Raw genomic sequence first — 20661 nt, 5'->3', positions numbered from 1 at the left:
CCTATAGATAACAATACTGCAGTATACACTTAATAATCTATTAAAACATGTTAAGTGTTTTTACCACAGTGAAGAAAAAAAGAAAAAGAAGAGAGAGGAAGGAAAATGTGGGTTGTTTCTTCCTTTGTTAAATCACTTACATTTTGGTCCTCCAGAGGTGGAAAACACAATTTCATTAACGACTCTAATAAACAGAACACATATCTCCAAACACTAGGAGTTCCCCAAAGGTCATGGGTTCTTCCTTGTGTTCTTAAGAAACCAGCCCCACAAACCATTAGAAACTGTAGTAACCGTGCAAGTAATGGTGTGTGTGTGTGTGTGTGTGACTTGAGTGATCCCATGCTTTATTATAAATGGTAGGACATAACTTCTGTGGCTTCAGAAAACTCACCACGAATCTGCTCCTCAGAGACAGCTGTATTTATGCATACAACGTAAATGAAATGAAAAGTCACACTCTCTTATCCTTGGATATATCATCATCTTTTAATTTGAGGTCACTTACCAATTCCACAGTGACTTTCAGTGCCTGGTGACATCAGTCAAGAAAAATGATCAGAGGGAACCTGTTACATCACACATAGTAAAGTTTTCAATCCATCCCTGAGCCTTTCCAAGGCTTGGCATGCAGTAAAGTAACTTGCAATGTTTCCCGTTGCATGCTTTTAGGTTGCAACTCTTCAGCTGGGGACCTTGGGAAAAGTTGCTTCTTCGGGCTTAATTTTTCTTATCTGAAATTCTTGGCATTAAACCAGACAACGCTCATTTTAGGCTAAAGAAGCCACCAAAAATACCTTTCTGGTGTTTATAGATCATATTTTTTAAGAGGGGATCATATTTTATTTGTGATTTACACCAGAATGCAAGCTCCAAAGGGGCTAGATCTTTTGTCTTTGTGTTCAGTGCTCTGTCCCTAGGGGCTGACACAGGCTAGCCTCTGGTAAATATTTATTAAATAGAGAAATATTCATTAAATGGAGAAAACATCTTCCTTTCCTTCCCTCCCTCCCTCCCTCCCTCCCTCCCTCCCTCTCTCCCTCCCTTCTTTCCTCCCTTCCTTCATTTCATGTTTACTAGGAAGGAAAAGAAGGGGAGAGGAAGGAAGTTGACATATTAACACCTCATTAAGCTGAACCTCATTTCCTAGAATAACCACTCGAAGCCACCCTGAGGAAGGTTTTCGTACGAAATTTCATACTCTGAATGAGAAGTCAAGAGCAACACTTTTGTAAGAGAACAAAATAATCAAAGGATGTATTCAGCCATCTCTTTTCCTTATAAAAATCATGCCACGGGGTTGATTGGTGACCCTTGGATGGAGGGGTGCCATCGAGTGAATGCCAACAGTCAGTCACCCTGGGTCAAGAGCAAGTGGGAGAAGAGGAAGGAGAGAAATCAAGTTCTTTAGATGATTCTTTCCAGTTGTTTGTTGGCCTGTGAGAGCAGGCAAGAGAGTGCTGTGGCCATAGAGATTTCAAGGCTGGAGGAGGTTTTTACTCCTGTTTGTTTATTTAATATGCGGGAGAAGTTTTCATGCTGCTGAAGGGAAGGAGCCAGTGGAGGGGAGAGAAATGGTCCATGAAGCAAGGGGCTGGAGGAGAAGGTCTGACGAGGGGAAGCTTCCTTTGCCTCTGACACCACAGAGAGTGTAAGGAGGATGTTGAGTAAATATTTTAAAAGAACAATAATAATACAAATAATACCAAAGTGCTGAGCCAAGAAAAACCAGATGCTTCTGAATCACTTTAGCAAGTTCGTTGACTACTTATTCATTCGTTTTTATTCATCTGTTCATGCTGACTCAGACAAGCAGCGAAAGAAGCAAATGTTAAGAAAATATATGGAAAACTTAACAATCGGCAGAACTCTTAAGAGATTGCCATTTTTCAGGTCATTTCTGCCCGGCTCTTGGAAAACCATGAGATCAGAAGTGCTAAGAACAATCATTGGGTGGGGTGACATTAGGAACTGAAATACGGGAATGTGTTTACAAGTCACTGGGAGATTGGAGGGTACAGAGCTTCACAGCTTTTGGAATCCACATCAGGGAAAACAGAGACAAGAGACAGCTGCAGCGACATGTTTGTTTAGCAGAATGTTGTCCCTGTTCTACGCCTACACATTCGTATCCTGCTCACTCTTCTGGAGCCCTTTTGGGATCTTCATTCTCTTTTGGACACCAGTCTTCCCTTTGGGAATCTGTCTTCAGATCTAGAAATCCTCTCCGTGGCTAGGGACCACATTGCATGCCTGGAAATGACTCTTTCTGGTTTCTACTCTGGCTCTCCTTGACTTGCGAGCAGCTCTGGACTTCACGTCTAGGGCTCACCATTCCTAAGATTAGCTTCCTATGGCATCAAGCCCTGGGTCACACATGTGTTCCCAGTACGGGCTGCTCTCTGATTCCTGTCCACCATCAGCAGGTGCATGTGAGCTGTGCTGTACATTGTTGCCCGTTGCACATGGATGGTAATGAAAAGGGAGGCAGCCAAGATCACCCCAATGTCGGAGGGGGAAAATAATGCAGTAATTAAAAGCAATAGGACAGTAGCAAGGCAAAGCTGGTTCAGAAAAAAAAAGCCCAAAGGCAATGTGGCATTAGTGAGGAGCAGATTCTCTAGAGGGAAATGTGGGCATAGGCATTTGAGGTTAGAGTAGATATTGAAGTTGGAGGTGAGGATTAGGGATCCCAGGTATAGAACAAACCACGTTCGTTGGAGGCAGGGGGTGAGGGGACTCCCCTTTGCTTTCCATCTGCCCCTAATTTGAAGTCAGTGTGGCTGGTGAAGCTTCAGATCCTATTCCTCTCCCTCGCTCCAGCTTCTCTACAGGAGTGCAGCCTGATCTTCATCTGCTTCTTCCTGCTCCACCCCATCCATGCTGGAAAGTCACCTCAATACCTCAGCTGATGTCTGGAGTCTGCATCCTCTCCCACCCTGAAACATGATCTCCTTGCAAGCCAGCCAACCTCCATGCAGAGCCAAGTTTGGAAGCTACTCAGTGCTTCTTATTTTGACCTTGTTCAGATTGGACCCCTTGACTAGTAGCCCTGCTCACATTGCTAATACTTACTGACATTATCATGCCCAAATTTTGGCTAATTAATTTCACATGTTATTGGCTTGAGTTTCACAGCAACCACATAGGTTAGAAAATATTACCAAAGCCACCATGCATCAATATTGTCTGTGCATGGCCCCTATTTGTGCCTGTTGTCTTACCATAATTATTAATAGCACCCTCTTTCACCTTCAGAGGGTCCTGGTTTGGACAATTATATGATCAGCCTAACTATTGCTACACTTACTGTCTTCAGTTAACAGATGAGACACAGAGAAGTGAAGTCCCTCCCCTCCATTGTCACATGGCTGATAAATGTCTGAGCCAGGACTGGGACACAGGAATCAAACCCCACATTGTCAGCATGGAAATCACTGTGTTTGGATCATGTTTACTAGTCTATGAAGTTCTCATGGATGCCTGGGCATTAAGGGTTCATTTCTACTGCTAATTTAGTTCTGATATTTAGTTTTGATATTTCTGATAGTCTGTAGCTTATCCTCTCCCTCCCCCCATCCCCACCCAGGTGGCCACCAGACCCCAGGGTGCCCGATTGGAGACACCAGATAGAGAGAGATCTTTCACCACATGGGGCTGTAATAGAGAAGTGAGGTGCTTGCTCGAGTGGATAGGAGACATAAGAGAAATGTATTTTTAGGAATGGAAGATGTGGGCAGCTTGGTGCAAAAGACTTGAGCAAGATTTTTATTAAAAACAAGAAACAGTTAAGCCAAGTAATGGCCTAGCCATTTATTTTGGACAACTTACCAGTTGATTCAAATTATGCCACAATCGATTCCAAAGAAGCAAATGGTATTGATTACATAACTGTCTAAAATGCCTAAGAACAGCAGTGCCATGTTTACAAGTTCATCTGATATCAACAGACTTGGTTTTTGTAAAAATTGAAGTTTGAAAAATCAATGGTGTCCTTTTCATGCTAAAGCAAGTTTATGGCCAAGAGGGTAAGCAATACATATTTAAAAACCTTCAAGCTGATGGAACACCTTTTTCTCAAAAAAAAGAAAGAAAGAAAGTCAAAAATGCAGCCACAGTGACTTTTCACATCTTGAAAACAATGAATTTACTGAGAGTCACACAGTTTATGTTGCATTCCTCCCCAGCGTATCAGTATCGGCTTCCTCTCATAACTAAAAGTAGCATGCAAACAGACGTGCCTGATTACACACCATCTTGTCCAGAGTTTGTCAAAAGTGTGTAGGTCAGCCTTTAAACAGAAATAGTAGTAACCTGAAACCATGACTGTACATCAATACCAGGTGATCTCACCTTGTAGCTTTGTTCCTGAGTAGTAGTTGTCATACAGGTTTGTACTTTTTTTTTAAGTTTTTATTGAAATTCCAGTGAGCTAACATAGTGCAATATTAGTTTCAGGTATACAGTATGGTGATCCAACACTTCCATACATCACCTGGTGCTCATCAGGACAAGTGGCCTTCCTTATCCCCATCACCTATTTCCACCATCCCCCAACCCCCCTCCCCTCTGGTAACCAGCAGTTTGTTCTCTATAGTTAAGAGTCTCATATCTTGGTTTGCCTCACCCTCTCTCTCTTTTTTCCCCTTTGTTCATTTGCTTTGCTTCCGAAATTCCACATATGAGTGAAATCATATGGTATTTGTCTTTCTTTGACTGACTGATTTCGCTCAGCATTCCATCCATGTTGTAAATGGCAAGAGTTCATTCTTTTTTATGGCTGAGTAATATTCCGTTGCATATATATATATATATATATATATATATATATATATATATATATACCACATTTTCTTTATCTGTTCCTCAGTCAGTGGACACTTGGGCTGCTTCCATAATTTGGCTATCATAGATAATGCTGCTAGAAACATCGGGGTGCATGTATCTCTTTGAATGAGTATTTTTATATTCTTGGGGTAAATACCTAGTAATGCATATGTACCTTTATGTGTATTGTTTCACTTAACTCTGACAACAGTCCTCTGCGGTGGGTTTGAAATCAGAGGATTAAATAACTTGCTGAAGATTATCAAGCTAGTAAGAGACAGACCTGGCTCAAAACAAGGCTGAGGTTTTGCCTAGTCCTACTAAGCCAGTACATTACCTGTACTGCCCCTGATGACCAAGTTAACTTGATTATTAGGCTTTTATCATCATTAGCTCCTATGAAGGTGGTCATAATATAAATTGATAATTCTTCTTTTAAAAATAAATTTTATATAGTAAATGAGTTACAAACTGATCTAAAATGTTCGTATCTTTATTCATAGATGTGTAGTAATAAGTTGTGCTTTAAAAACCAAAGTATATTCATAGGAAATTCTTTTTCTTCATCCCTCTGTTGGTTGGGAGTTAGACCTTTATTTTTTCTTTTCCTGTTTTATTTATTTATTTTTATGATGTTAATCACCATACATTACAACATTAGTTTTTGATGCAGTGTTCCATTATTCACTGTTTGCGTACAACACCCAGTGATCCATTCAGTACGTGCCCTCTTTAATACCCATCACCAGGCTAACCCATCCCCCCACCCCCCTCCCCTCTAGAACCCTCAGTTTGTTTCTCAGAGTCCATAGTCTCTCATGGTTCGGAAGTTAGACCTTCATTAAGATTGCATTAGGATATTTTGTATTCCCTTTGAGGAATGTAATAGAATCTTATCCTGATTACACATGTATTTCTAAAGATCTAAGAACACATGAGGTTGAATTTGGGAAATTTCGTGTATGGCCAGGTGTAAGAGCTTTTCAAGGCTCTTAAACACCACACAACACCAACATGATGGCCGGGGATCTCAGCCCCACATAATCCAGCCGCTCTAAGGAAAATCACCATTCAGACTGCAGCTTTGCCTGCCAGAGGCTCAGCCAGCTTTAAGGAATGTGACTTGGGGGAAGATGGCCACAGGTGGGGTAGGGCATTTGTAGCCTGTCCCTCAGTGCAGGGCAGGGCTCTGGTGTCCTTGTTGTGTGGGGGTCAGAGTTGGCTAAGGGGAGGGAGGGCTACATTCTGTAGTCAAAATTCAGTTCCTTTCATTATGAAATGTGAGTCCCCCCTCCTGTTCCTTTCTGCTCTTGAATAGAAAACAGAATGACATTACTTTGCCTGAAGGGTAAGCATGAATATCCTGTATTCTGTCTTGCATTCTTCTGCTCTGAAATGCTGGGAGCTGAGAGATTTCTTTTTCTAAAGGAGGTTTTCTGTCTTGCCATGACTTCTAATGCCGCCCAGCAGTGAAAGGCACATTTGGCTCACTTGGTATATAGCTATCAACTATGGAAGTTCCTGAATTGAGTTCATAAACAATAGTGCTTTTCTATTTATTGGGTCCTTACTATGTCCCAGGCACAAGGTTAAGTGCTTCATTCAGATTATCTCATTTACTCTGTCATTATATAAGGTAGGAATAAATTATTAGCATCTGCATTTCACTGAAATGGAAACAAAGCTCAAAAGGTCATTTGCTCAGGGTCACAAATCCAGGTAATAACAAATTCAGGTCTGTGGCACAGCAAAATGATCATACCTCCAAAGAACTACCAAATCAGTCCTATGGTTACCATCCCAGCAATCTGCTCCTACTCCATAGAGCATTGCTTCATACCCATTCAAGCTCACTGGGGTGACGATGCTGCCAGTTGGTTGGATCAGGGCAGGGAGCCTGTGGGATAAATTCTTCCTGGCTTCTTTGTCAATGACTTGACCGTTAGGAAAAGGAAATGAGTTTGGTTGGACCTCCTTCCCCTGCCTTGTTTCCAATATTTTCCTCCCCCTTCTAACTCTTCAGAGTGTTTCTACCTCTTTTTCATCACTGCTTATGATGTACAGTATAGCCTTTTAAAAAAAATACAGGTGGGGTATATATTTAAAAAAAGATACCAGCAACAACGCTGTCTTCCCCTCCATTCCAAAGTCCAGACATCAGTTAATAGTCTTGTGGTTAGATAAAGCCATAGGACCCTAGACCGAGAAGAAGCCTGGGATCCTCTGTCCTAACTCTCTGAGTATTGACAAGTACACTCGGATCCAGAGTAAGAGAGGTGACAAGACTTGTGAAGTCATGATTCATGTCAGATCAGAGCTACCACCTCCAACCACTGCTTCCCATCAACATCAGGCTGGAATGCGGGTTATAAGGGTCCTCTGGCAGCACTGCAGTAGCCGTATTTGTCGGGAGCAGAAACTGGAGATAATAGGAACACAAACTTTTAAGAATCCACATCGTGCAGTTTAGGGTTTCAAGAGAAGCTGAACATTATCTTACCACGTTCATCCTTTGACTATAGCCCTGCCCCTCCTACTCCTGCTGGGTTTAAACCTTGCTTTATCCTTGTTTCTTGCAAAACACTGAGACTGGGTGCTTTGTAGCAACCCTAAGATGATATACTGGGCCGTTCCCCTGAGTCTTGGCGAAGAATGTAGAGTTGAGATTTGCTCAGGTTGACAGCACCCTTTTCATCTTTCCAAATGATTTGGGAGGCACATTTGCAAATGACTTAAAATACTGCCATTTTCACGTTTGGAAAGCGGTTCGTGATTATTGTAAACTAGATTTAACTTGGAATGTTTAGGATGTGGGTGGCTAATTCCTGTCACAATTCAAAGGGGAAAAAATGAACATGGAAAACAAAATAGAACAAGTACTGAACGTACAGTTAATGGCTCATTTATTCAGCCTCAGCTGAGAATATTTTTTACATAGTTAACTTTTGAAGATAACCAAATTTACCCCATTTGATCATAAACTTTCAAAAATTGAAAGTGGTCGGTGGAAATGTACCTAGCATGTTTCTTAGCTTCCTTTTCCATCTGGAACCGTGGCCACTGGGCATAATTTGACTTTCCCTGATGCATCAGCATCCTTGCTGTGATCACTCATTAGTGTCGGAGCTTGAACACCATGCAATTTACATCCTCTATGGTGTTAAAACCCCCAACATGGCTTGCCCCAGATATTGTGGATATTGATTTCTTCTCTTTATATTTGTCAGACTGACTTTCATGTGTCCCTTTCTTTTGTGGGGGCTCATACCTTTAAGTTAATCTGGCCCAACCACGTACCCTGGACTCATTGGCTGGTGAAGAAGAGCAAGTGATACTTCCTGCCTCACCTGGCTCTTGACCTTGCCAATTCATTCTAGTGCCAAGTCTTTCTTCTTTATCTGAGTTACTGTTTACATGTGACTCTGTTAGCCTTAAGCCTTGATTTGTGTGGCTGTTACTTACCCTCATTGGTACTTTCTTAGAATAACAACGATAATATACATACTAGTTTTATTAATAATAATGGCAAAAGAATGACTAAGTGCCATTTATGCCAATATTTTATTTTATTTTTTTTAAGATTTATTTATTTGACAGAGAGTAAGAGAGCACAAATAGGGGGAGCAGCAGAGGGAGAAGCAGGCTCCCCCACTGAGCAGGGAGCCCGACATGGGGCTCGATCCCAGGACCCTGGGATCATGACCTGAGCCAAAGGCAGACACTTAACCGACTGAGCCACCTACCCACCCGGCCAATATTTTATACATTGTGTATTTTGTTACAATAACTCTGCAAAAGAGGTCATCTTAGTTCCACTGGACAATTGAGAAAAATAAGGCTCAGAGAACTCAGGCTCAGTTCTCTTCAGTGCCAAAGTTCATGCTCATTGCTCTGAATCACTTTCTAGAAACCAGACTAGAATAATACACCCTCGTTCCTATCCCCCGACACAAGCCCCCAACCCCATCTGGCGGCTGAGTCCTGGTGGGCTGGTTTAATGGGTGGGCCCACCACAATCCTTTGAAGAAGTCAGACAGCTGTCTATACTCCTGACTTCAGCAGGGACAGCCTTCCAGTTCTAAGTGGCTACTCCCTATTTCCAAAGGGCCAGGGCAGGTCAGAATTATATTGCTTCTGGTCAAAGGCCACTGCAAGCTTCATTTGGCGAGCTCTTTAGAGTCCTGCCTAAAGTGGCTGTAAATGGTGAATGTATGAAGACTCCCTTCTCCAGGCTGCTCCCCGAAGCTTCATGGATTCCTGAATTGGATGCATCTTTTTCTGGCACTGCAAAAGTTTTGTTGTTGTTGTTGCTTCTCGGGACTTGGTTATGATCAGAATAGTTGAGGTTGTAAAATGAATGGCCTCTGAGTAAGTGAGGTATTATTATATTATTTCAAATTTGTTTATTCAATGAAAGGGACTGGGAAGGGGTTGTGGGAATGTGTCTCATGTTATCATGGGAGCTGACTTCAAAGCACAGAGGAGACATGTACACCACCCCCAGTTCCTCCATCGCCCAGGGAACACTGTGTGTCCCTGAGCAAGAAGGAGTCGGGAGATTTTTTTAAAAATACAATTTGTGGAAAGGGTAGGGAAAAAAGCAAGCAATGTCTGAATATCTATTTTTTTTCTAATGATAGCTAACTGACATGCACTGAAGACTTACCATGTGTCTCTTACCGTGCCAAGCACTGACACAGACATTAGATCCTCATGAATACTCACCCATTTAACAGAAGACAAAACTGAGCCTGTGCATTTTGCTTAGAGTCACAAAGGTCGTAAGTGGCTCAGCAGGGATTTGAACTTGGCAGACTGCTTCCTGAGCCTTTGCCTACCCGCTGCCCTACACTGCCTTCTATTGAGGATACTAATGGTTTATTCTGACCCAAGAAGAGTTCAATCAAATATAAAAGCCTGAGAAATGTAAGGTAAGGTATTAATGGAACATTTAAACTATCCACGTGGGCTGCAGAAGCTGCCTTAGAGAGCTTGGAAGGATCACTTCCTGATGCATCTAAATGTAGCGACAAAAAGTCATCTGCTTTGAGCTGCGCCGGTGCCCAAGGTAGGAAAGGGAGGATGAAGAGGGACCTGGCAACAGTTCCCAGATTTTTAAAATGGAAAAACGGCGCGATTGTTTCCAAGGGATTAATTGTACAACTCAATAAATGTCATCACATAGGAAAGATGCCTCCTGTAAAGAGGAGGCCACTCTAATTAGTGAGAATGAAGAGCGAGACACTGAAAGAAGTGAGCTCTACAAATCGCAGGTGTGGGAAAAAAGAGGGCAAGGGTCACTATCAACATAGACTTACGCCCCAAGTTCTTGAGAAGGGGCACCGGGAGAGGCCGAGATACAAGCGGATAAAGACCTCAGGGACAATCACATCACTGGGCTGTGTTTGCCACTTTTTTAGCTGAGAAAGCACTGATTAACTCTCTCCTAGCCATTGGAGTTTATGTGCCTGAGGGGACTTAGCCGTCTGGAAATGATGCAAGGAGAAAGACTCTCACTAATCCCTGCCCTGGAAAATGGCCAAGCCCACTGACCGGGTTTTCCTCAGCCTGGGTGGGGTACATCTGCAGTTGTCTTTCATCTATGGGAGTTCTCCTCCTTTGGGGTCACTTTCCCTTGGGAACAATTGGTGAGCCTCTGGGAAATTTACAGAGAAGACCAACAGGATTCGGACTTGATGATGATGATGATGATGATGAGCGGGAGAAGGAGGAGGGGGAGCTGATTTTTATCACCTATTGCCTGATTCATTGCTTCCACGAATCACTGAATTCTCAGGGAAAGGGTGCGTTACTGCCTAAGTGTCACGTGGGGATTTCTACCCCCTGTCTTGGCCTCCTGGCTCTTTCCATGAGTCTGCATAGATCACCTCTGGTGGTGGGGAAGGTGCAACAAAGCTCTTGAGGCAGCTCTGCTCCCACCAGCTTGCTAGTCACCCCCCCACCCCGATGCTCACGCAGAACAGCAGGTGGCCGACTCCCAGTGCCACAGCAAAGTATCCAGCCTGTCAGCCTCCAGCCGACTCCAGAACAAGTGACAGTCACCTTCCGCTTTGACATGTCCAGGCACAAAGGACATCCTGGGGGTGATGGCTTCAATCTTGTTGGACCTAAAGTAGCCCCTTTTCTGGGGGGATGCTTTTCGGTGCTAACCAACATCTTACGTCAGGTAAGGATAGATATTGCATCAAGACATTATGAAGGGACCCAATCATGTTTCCATATCCCAACTAGAGGGTTTTACAGCCGATTTGGATAGGTGAGTCATTGCTGCCAATGAATATTTCATACAACAAATACGTTTTAAAAATTTTTTCTTATCAAATTCATTACATTCATTAATGTTTTAAATTCCCATCAAAATGCAATTTAAACGATCACCCCAAAACAATCTTCTAAGACTGCGAGCTACTTTCTGAAAGTCTCATGCAAAGAAACATCACAAATTTTCCTGTGAGAGACATACCGATCCTCAAAGGGGATTTTCCAAGGTTGCCTCACTACACCCTGCCGTGTGCTAAAGATTTTTCTGGTATTTTCCACCTTTGGAAGACACAAGGTTTACTTGGCATAAATGGGACATTTGGACTGGTTAAAAATTCACTCTGGAGGGGCACCTGGATGGCTCAGTTGGTTAAGCATCTGCCTTCGCCTCAGGTCATGATCCCAAGGTCCTGGGATTGAGCCCCACATCAGGCACTCTGCTCAGCGGGGAGTCTGCTTCTCCCTCTCTGCCCCTCCCCCACACTCATGTGTGCACTCTATCTCTCTCAAATAAATAAATTCTTAAAAAAAAAGAAAATTAGGACTCCGGAGCCAGACTGGCTAAACTCAAATTCTAGTTCTGCCACTTACTAGCTATGGTTCTCTGAGCAAGTCACTTAACTTGCCTGTACCTCAGTTTCCTTAGCTGTAAAATGCAGATGATCAGAGCATTACCTTTTAGAGTGAGGTGTAAATAAAACAATACATGTAAATATTCATTAGAACTATGCCTGGCACGTAATAAGTGCTATGGAAGGGCTTGCTTTATTATTGGTATCATTATCATCATCATTATTATTATTCACTTCATGGTAGGCACCAGGCATATAGTGAACCAAGTAAGTACAGCCCCAGCCCTTACAGAGAGTGGCAGACATCACTTAAAAATTAAACCCATCGGGGGGCACCTGGGTGGCTCAGTCAGTTAAGCATCTGACTCTTGGTTTTGGCTCAGATCATGATCTCAGGGTCATGGGATTGAGCCCCACATCGGGCTCCCTGCTCAGTGGGGAGTCTTCTCTCCCTCTCCCTCTGCCCCTCCCCTCGCTCACACTCTCTCTCTCTCATAAATAAATAAATCTTTAAAAAAATTAAACCCATCAGAATATAATGTGGGCTTGTGTGTTAGGAAGGAAACCCACAGGGTGCAGTGATAAAGACCGAGGTTCAGGGCTGTCAGGGGAGGCTTCTCCAAGGCAGTGTTGTGTTTAAGCTGAGCCTAGAGGCTGAGAGGGAGAAGACCCAGCCTCTACTATTACCATTAGCGGAGGCAGCATCATCCCTGTCCCCTTAATGATTACTACAGGTAATGATCTTCTCATTGATTGTATTGATCTCATTGATTGTATTGATCTGTATTGATTGTATTGATCTGTATTGATCTTCTCAGTTAAGTGTAAGCATATAGGATTAGCTCCACTTTATAGTGGACACTATTGAGGCTCAGAGAGGTTAAGCGGCTTGCTTAAGGTCACACGGCTTACACGTGGCGGAGCCTTGACCGCAGCAGGAGTCCGTCTGATTCCCAAGCTCGTCATGGGCCTTTCAGCTGCACTCCCCTGGCTGCCTCTTGCACTGGCTGCCACCAGGATGAGGACCATTAGAGCATGTTGCTCAGTATGGCACTGGCAGGTTCTCTAGAAACCCAAATATAAGAAGGGATCTACTTAGTTGGGGTGGCCAGAGTGCTCTGCTTTCTGGTTGTGGGGGCAGGGGAGGAAGAGCATTTAAGGTCCTCCTCTTCACTTGATCAGACTGACCACTGACTGATGAGCTCTTAGGTTGACAGGTGCGTGGAGGGCAGGCTTTCCTTGGGGGCGTGTGAACCAGGCAGGCAGACTGGACACGCGCCCCGCCTTCACCAGCCCACGCCAAAGTAGTGAGGGTGTTTCTCTGGGTGCTAACACCTGTGCTGGGTATTCAGGCATCATTTGCCCTTCTTCAGAGAGCTGTGGTCGAATGGTCCTGTGTTCTGTTCGTGCCGGGATGGGTGGGATGGGGATTCATGATTTCCTCACATCCAGTGCTTCCTTTCCTCAAGGTTAGAGCCCCTCTTGAGCTCCGCCCAGAACACTAGCTCCTCTTTCCATAGCATCCTCCTGATGTCTAAGTTGTTGCTAATCCTTCATTTTTAGTTACTGACCGATATGATCACATTCACTTTTAATCTTTCAGAAATATTTCCAGAAAACTCTCATCTACTGATGAGAGTAGCTTGCCTTTTTCTAGCTCTTGTAATTAATATATTCCCTCTTATACTGCCTTGTAATGTCACTTCACTTAGACTTTGGGAAGAAGGGAAGGACACAGATACACTTCATTCAGCCTCTTTAATTTGAAATCAGGGCACCTAGACTCCAAATATGGTGGAAACCAGGTTCTACTGGCCTGGAACATGCAGATGCAATGAGAAGCAGGTCCTAAGTGGCTTCTGAATCTTTGCGTTTGGATGCAGGCAGAAGGGTGGGTTTAATTTAACCTGGGGTGGGGAGTTGAGAACCTTTCTCTGGAGAGATGACAATTCACGAGGGATGTCATTGTTAGAATATGGTTTTTGTAGACAAGGCCTTCTACTCTCAAAATCCCAACCATACATTTCTGTTCATAAGTGAGATCTAGTCATAGCCCTATTCCCCTCTTTAAATAGTGACCAGCAACCCCCAGCAGCTTTAAGCACGAAGCTAGGCAGCATCAGGGGTATCCAAGAAGCAGCAAGACTGATCTTCACTTGTCAACTAAAGTATTTTCATCTGAGCTTATATTTGTTTTTATATGACAACATATTATCAGCAAGAGTTTTCAGTGAACTTGACACAGGAAGATGACAGAAAACCACTCCCTCCAAATAGATCTATCACTGAGCATGAGGAGACTCAGAGGCCTCGGGGCACATTTTGGGTAGGAGAGGAACATGCACTTCACCTCTGCTTTGCCTAAGCACTGTCCAATTCAACCTGGTCTACATCTCAAACTACATTTAGACATATAGCTCTTGCATAATTTAATGAAGCTGGGACAGTCCAACACACTCAATAGGCATCATTTATTTAAATTAAATATGGATTTTCCTTTCCCGTTGTCAAAAGATCTTTGGATGTTTTCTTCCAATGGCAGAAATAGCAACATCTAGAATCAGATGATTCGTAGTCCAAAGGATTTTCAAAAATAGCTCTAAAAATGAAATTCATTTTTCAGGACTTTTTAAAAAGAGACGTGTGACTAGGTGAGCAGCTCTCCCAGACAAGAGCAAGAGTGAGCCTAGTGTTCAGGGATATTCGGGAACTGTTTTTACTTCTGCTCCTTCATTCATTCCTCCTTTTGGTTCTCTCCTCTCTCTCTCTCTCTCTCTTTCTCTCTCTCTCTCACACACACACACACACACACACACACACATCATTTACTCTCCAAAGCTACTTACTTTTTCTTCCTACATTTAACTTTCTATCAGGTATGACCTCAAGTTATCAATAATCTCCCCCTTCCACTTCCTGTCTACACTAAGGCTATTTCATAGCTAAGCTACATGGTCATCTCTGCTTTGAAGCAAGAAAGCTTTGCACTATACATACATTTAAGATTTCATGAATGCTGAATGAATCAACACGTATATAAAACACCATAAGTGTGTGTATATATATATATACACACACACACACACATATATATATATATATGATGTTTTATGTGTGTGTGTGCATTTAATAACTCAGTGAAATCTAGTTCCCACCACTTCTTTGGAAAATTTAGTCTTACAGACGTTAGTGACATTATGTCCTTATCTAGGACAATAAGTTAAAAATCTTGCTTTCAGCATTTTATATTTAATAAACATCTTGGTGAATCATAAAATAAAACCCAGTTAGGAGAAAGAGGTAGACGAGACCAAAGAGAGTCTCAAAAAGTTATTGACTAGTGAGAGGCTATGCACATTCGATGCTTGAAAGCCAAATTAATGATATGTCTTATTAATACTTCAAATGAAAATAACAGAAATCTGTAAAGGATTTCCACCTTATTTTTAAATATTTCCTGTGTGGCTCAGTCGGTTAAATGTCAGACTCTTGATTTGGGCTCAGGTCATGACCTCAGGGTCCTGAGATGGAGCCTTCATCTGGTCTCCCTGCTCAGCACGGAGTCGGCTTGTCCCTCCCCTTCTGCCCCTCTCCCCACTCACAGGCATGGGTGCATGCTCTCTCTCTCAAATAAATAAATCTTTAAAAATATGTGTTTCCTGTGTATAAACATGTATGCTGAATATAAGAGGGAAAGAGTCCAGTCTTCAGACTCATTTTTATCTCCTCCCAGCCCACCCCACCCCCAACTTAATTTATTATGTAAACCTTGGAAATCAGAATTCAGCCCCTTTCTGGCAACTTTGCTACACATTTAAAATGTTTCATAAGAAAAGTTGGGCTTATAGGTCTAATTGTTATTCCTTGTTTTTTGTCCTGATGGCCCCTTGTCGTTTGGGTAACTGTAGTGTGTATTGAATTCCCAAGAAACTAATTTTTGGAGGTTCCCTTTCCCTGATGATGGAAGCTGAAAGACAAAGCAAAACAGAAAAGATTGAAAGCCCCACAGCAGTCCATCAATAATAGGGGTGAGTCCCTCAAAGGCAACAAGGGGATCGATGAAAACAGGACTCTAATAGCTAGAAAGCATCTCATTTCTTTCCCCAAAGACTTCGGCATCTGCCAAAACATCTGACTCCAAAAGCCACCCCCAAGTTGAGCCAGACTAAGAGAGAGGTGCCTGGATAGGAGTCTGGGATGTAGCCTGCCCCGTCCCTGCCAAGCCCATGGTGTCCTACAGAGGATCCCATTCCCACTGCTGACTGAAGCTGGTGGAATATTTAGGGACCTCCAGTCAGTACCTTGCTGCATCCGACCTGTTTGTTCCTGAGCAGATGACCAGAACCTACGGGAACAACTGGAGAGTCCCATGTCATGGGTGTGGGAGGTCGGGGGGGATGCACAGGAACACTAGGAACCTGGAGAAGCAATCACATAATATTGGAAAAGGCACATTCACAATCATGGAAGCCCACTTCCCACTTTGTCTCTGGTGGACACTATATATAATTTCTTTTTTCAGTGCACACAAGCCAGACAGGCTACATTGTAGCTTCTCTTCAATAAATGTCCCAGTTGTTTGGAGTAAAAATGGTTTAGATTAGCAGCCAGGCACTCTGACAAAGGTCTGGAGGGGTTAGGGAACTTGCCAGCACCATTAGCATTTTTTTCTTCTTTTTCCAGCAGCACTAAAATATGTTTGCTCAAAACAGAGGGAGATGAAAAACTACTGGCAGCCAGTACCTCTTAAAAGAAAAAAAAAAATGTTTTACTTCTCTGGCAAACATACCAATTAAATAATGCTGTGTTGTGACAGTTTACTGCGCAATTAATGCCTAATTGAGCATCGTGAGAGATGCTTCTGTGAAAGCGACTTCACTGGAGCTGGAGGGGCCACACCTCACAGCAAAACAAACCTACTGCAAACTCCCTGCAAGCACCCTTTGCACTGAGGAGCCCAGAAACCAAAGAAAACATTTTTACTTTGAGTCCCTAAGAGTTACACTAGAAGGATTAGCTTGACAGAAAGAGCCCGACATTGAAAATCGTACTGGAGATTTCATACTTTCCTCATTTGTAAGCAATATCCATTTGCTGTGAGATATTTTTAGCACAAGCATCCCCTGTTGCCCTATTCTCTTACAGTATACCATTAGATCCTGAAGCCTGTCCAAGCAGGTCACGTGATTTCTAAGCATCTCTTTGGTTCCCTCCTAAGTGACTAGTCTCGCAGGAGTCAGGGAATACTGGACTCTTAACTACCGAAGACCTCCAAGTCCTTCCTGAAGCCTTGAATTCTTATTGATAGGATGTGAAAATGCTTTACAGCTGCCTCTTCTAAGAGGTCAGCTTGGCAGAACTCGCCAAGTGACCTCAGTGATAGAGATATTTTCAGCCCCACAAGCCGCCTATGTAAATATAAAAATGTATTAGGCTGCAGAACTGCGTGTGTGGGAACAGAACAACCATACTATTGAAAGGGACTCGCAGGGGCAACCCTGGTGTCACTCACGTGGGCTTGGCTAATGCATGCATGCTTTTGATAAGTCGTTTTGGCTCAGGGGGCTCTGCATTTTGGATGAGCCAATTTCATTTCTGGAACTTAGGAGCTATGAAAAGTAAAATCCCAATCACTTCGTGAGGTGTCTAGCAAAAATTTCCTTGCAGAAGTGCTTACACTTAAAAAGAAAACCATTTTCACTCTTTATGGGACACTCATTTGCCTTGGAAAAATGTCAATGTAGAGTTAGATTTTCAGTTGTTTATCTGAAAAAGAGTGATTTATTTGAGTGTCTGAGTGAAAAAGATATATTTACTGAGACCTCTGAAACTGAAATTGGAGAGAATCATTGTAATGAACAGGAAACCTGTTCTTGAAATGAATTGAGAAATAACTCTCCCGGCGAAATGCTCTAATATTCCTGAGCGTGTTCAGTTTCAGTGGATCAAATCTTTCCCATCTCCGCATCCAAGCTATTTGGCGGCGATCAGATGATCAGAGCTCAAGGAAGTGATTGGAGCGTGAGCTGGCTACAGCTGCAATGTAGGCTGTTTTCAGGGACAAGGAGCCACTGTTTTTCAAACATAGCATCAACATAGAAGTTATTTTGTAGGCTCCAGGATGCAGCAATGGGCTGCACTGCCAGCATTGTTCTGCTTCAAGCTTTTCGCTCTGTGGTCCAGAGGAGCTGTCCACACATTTGTAGACGACGCCAAGAGGAACCATCCCACGAAATTTTGCCTCTGGAGAGTGACGATGAAATGAGTAGACCCAGAACCCTCATCCTCACGGTATAGTACTTGTGGCAAAGCAGCCTCGGTGGATGGAACTGTTACGATAGAGATGAGGTTGCAATTTAGGGTTTGGGGTGTTCGGCTTGCAATAAAGAAATGTGTGACCTAGAGTTTACTACCGTGCTTTACAACGTGGGGAAAATCTTTAAAACTACTTCTGTCATTCAGAGCTGATTATCTTTCTTTTAGATCTGTCACGAAATGTGCAGTTTATTGGTCTATTAGAAATTCTCTTCTGCCTAACATTTTGTGTGCTGTTACTCGCTTTTGTGCAGAGAAAAAGAGAAAACTTGGGAGGTTTGGTCTAATTCAGTGGATTTTATTTTGTAACTCTAATTTGAAAGAAGAGCCCCCAACATAGTTTTAGATCACATGTAACCAATCCAGTTGTGCAGAGGTCAGTAGATAAATGCCTAACTTCAAGGTATTTGGAGCTTTCATTTATGACCCAGAAATGGAAATGCCTTTACAAAATGCTTAACTTAGGCATAGGATCAGAATAAAGTTTCTGAGAATTTTGTGGAATGCATGGCGTATTGATTAGAATGTTGTGCTTGCTTCGGTGTTGTTTCTTGCCATTTGTCAAATTACATTTCTGTCTGTGCTTTAGTTATACGAGACAATGTTATTCCTTCTTTGTGCACCTATTTTATCAGCAAGAATTAAGTAGAGGGTAGCATCTTTTCTTACTTGAGATTCAGGGAAAGATCTGCTTAGTCACTGAAATCCCATGTTTGGATGGAGGTGGTGTGTTAAAGTTTCAAAAATTGGGGAGACATTGCATGGTTTCAGCACAATCGACTTTTTCCTCTTAGATTTCAGCATTCAGCTATCAAGGAGATAGTAAATAATGAATGAGAAGTACCTGTTACACTCAAAGTTTTTAAATGAAAGTCATTTGGTTTGTGCTGTGCCTCTGAGTGACAGAATATAAGCTATACCATTCTGTGGCAGCTTCTTCAACAAATCAATATTTGATTTTCAAAAGGCAATACTGTTCTTGAACTATTGGGCTCTGATTTTCTCTAGGAGGAAATACTAGGTGGGAATCATTTCATACTTATTATTCCCGTAAGTTTTTCACAAATTAAATTTAAAAGAATTTGAGACTTTTCCCCCCAAGTTTAACTCTCATTAATGACAGTAACATTCTACAGCTACGTGTTTTGCTATGCCATCTCAATCATCAAACAGCCTGCCCCCCTCCACTAATTTTACCACTTAGACTATAAAATTTGGCAGGTGGAAATTTGAAGGAAAAAAAAAAGATAACAATGCCTTATTTTTTCAAGGATCTCTTTAATTTATATAATACTTTTATGGACATTAAATGGAATGAGGATGAATTTACTGGTAAAGAAAATGGCTTCAGAAAGATTGAATATCGGGGCACCTGGGTGGCTCAGTCGGTTAAACGTCTGCCTTCGGCTCAGGTCATGATCCCAGGGTCCTGGGATCGAGCCCCGCATTGGGCTCCCTGCTCGGCGGGGAGCCTGCTTCTCCCTCTCCTCCCCACTCATGCTCTCTGTCACTATCTCTGACTTTCTCAAATAAATAAATAAAATCTTTAAAAAAAAAAAAAAGAAAGATTGAATATCTTATTCACATCACACAGCTGCTAAATGCCAGACCCTCAAGTCACATTTAGATCAAGGATTACAAAAGGCAGTATAATTTCCATTCTGTTCATACCTCTAAGGAAATAAGGATAAAACTGAATTTTTATGAGAAGTCTGATGGAAATCTCCGACCACCAGTAAAATATGCTCATACAGGATCATTGTGAATCTTAAGAGTTTCCTCTGGGCCACTCCAAATTCACTCATTCAATAGCTATTTATTGGTGGCCTACTATGGACCAGCCCCTGTTCTAGACATTTGGAATCCTCCCATGAACAAACCCATCAAAGATCCCTGTCCTGAGTTGCAGAGTTTTACGTTGATAGTACATTTTCCAAATCTTGTTGTTATGGAAATGCCATATTAGTGTTGTGATGTTTAGTGTACAAATTTAAGTCAATGAAATTATTCCTTATCTTTAAAGATAGTAGTTCAAAAACTTTAATGTGTTTTAAAATCACCTAGGAATTCTTATATATGAACCAATCCTTGGGCTCCTGGACCCAAAAATTCTATATACAAAGGTATGGAGTACAGCCTGGACATCTGCATTCTTAGCAAACACCTCCAGGTACTTCTGATGCAGGAGCCCCGTGGTTGACACCCAGAGAAACATGGCTCAGGAAACTGATCATCTACACTCTCTACCTCTTGTCCTATATACTGATAGGCTAATCATCTTCTTATTCTGGCTCAAAGCTTCTGAACAAACTGATTTTTTTTCTCTCTCATTTTTCTATCACCTGTTAGACACCAAATTTGTATGTTGCTTGTGTGCGTGTGTGCATGCACACGCATGTCTGAGTCATGGGTGGGCATAGGGAGGGAGGGAGAGAGAGAGAGAGAGAGAGAGAAAGATTACAGACTTGGGAGCTAGAGCCTCTAGGATGGAATCTTGGCTTCATCACTTATCAGATATGTGAGCTTCCCCACACTATTTAACATTTCTCTTTTTCTCATCTGTACGATGAGGGTAATAGTTCCATCAACCCAAAGCTGTTTTGAGGGTTTAATGAAGTAAAATATATTTTAAGTGTTTAGAATCACATCTAGATATATTAGTTAA

At 42.4% G+C, this 20661-nt stretch overlaps 1 protein-coding gene across 3 annotated transcripts in view; it reads left to right on the top strand.

The window, feature by feature from the left end:
• Positions 1 to 20661, top strand: part of DOCK10 (dedicator of cytokinesis 10) — a 256600-nt gene that overhangs the window by 41844 nt on the left and 194095 nt on the right. For 2 of the 3 annotated variants that reach the window (XM_054505990.2, XM_045867857.3), the window contains exon 1: positions 17762 to 17972. The exons of the other annotated variant lie outside the window; for it this stretch is intronic. In XM_054505990.2, coding sequence (XP_054361965.2) covers positions 17811 to 17972 — 162 coding nt within the window. In that variant the 5' untranslated portion in view covers positions 17762 to 17810. Of the gene's footprint in view, positions 1 to 17761; positions 17973 to 20661 lie in introns of those variants that run through there. 3 annotated transcript variants of the gene reach the window in all.

This window comes from Mirounga angustirostris, unplaced genomic scaffold, assembly GCF_029215605.1.
Source record: "Mirounga angustirostris isolate CCGP_5_RB_7025 unplaced genomic scaffold, mMirAng1.0.hap1 SCAF_3, whole genome shotgun sequence".
Classification (NCBI taxonomy): domain Eukaryota; kingdom Metazoa; phylum Chordata; class Mammalia; order Carnivora; family Phocidae; genus Mirounga; species Mirounga angustirostris.
Note: the sequence above shows the minus strand (reverse complement) of the source record. Positions and strands in the feature narration are given on the sequence as shown.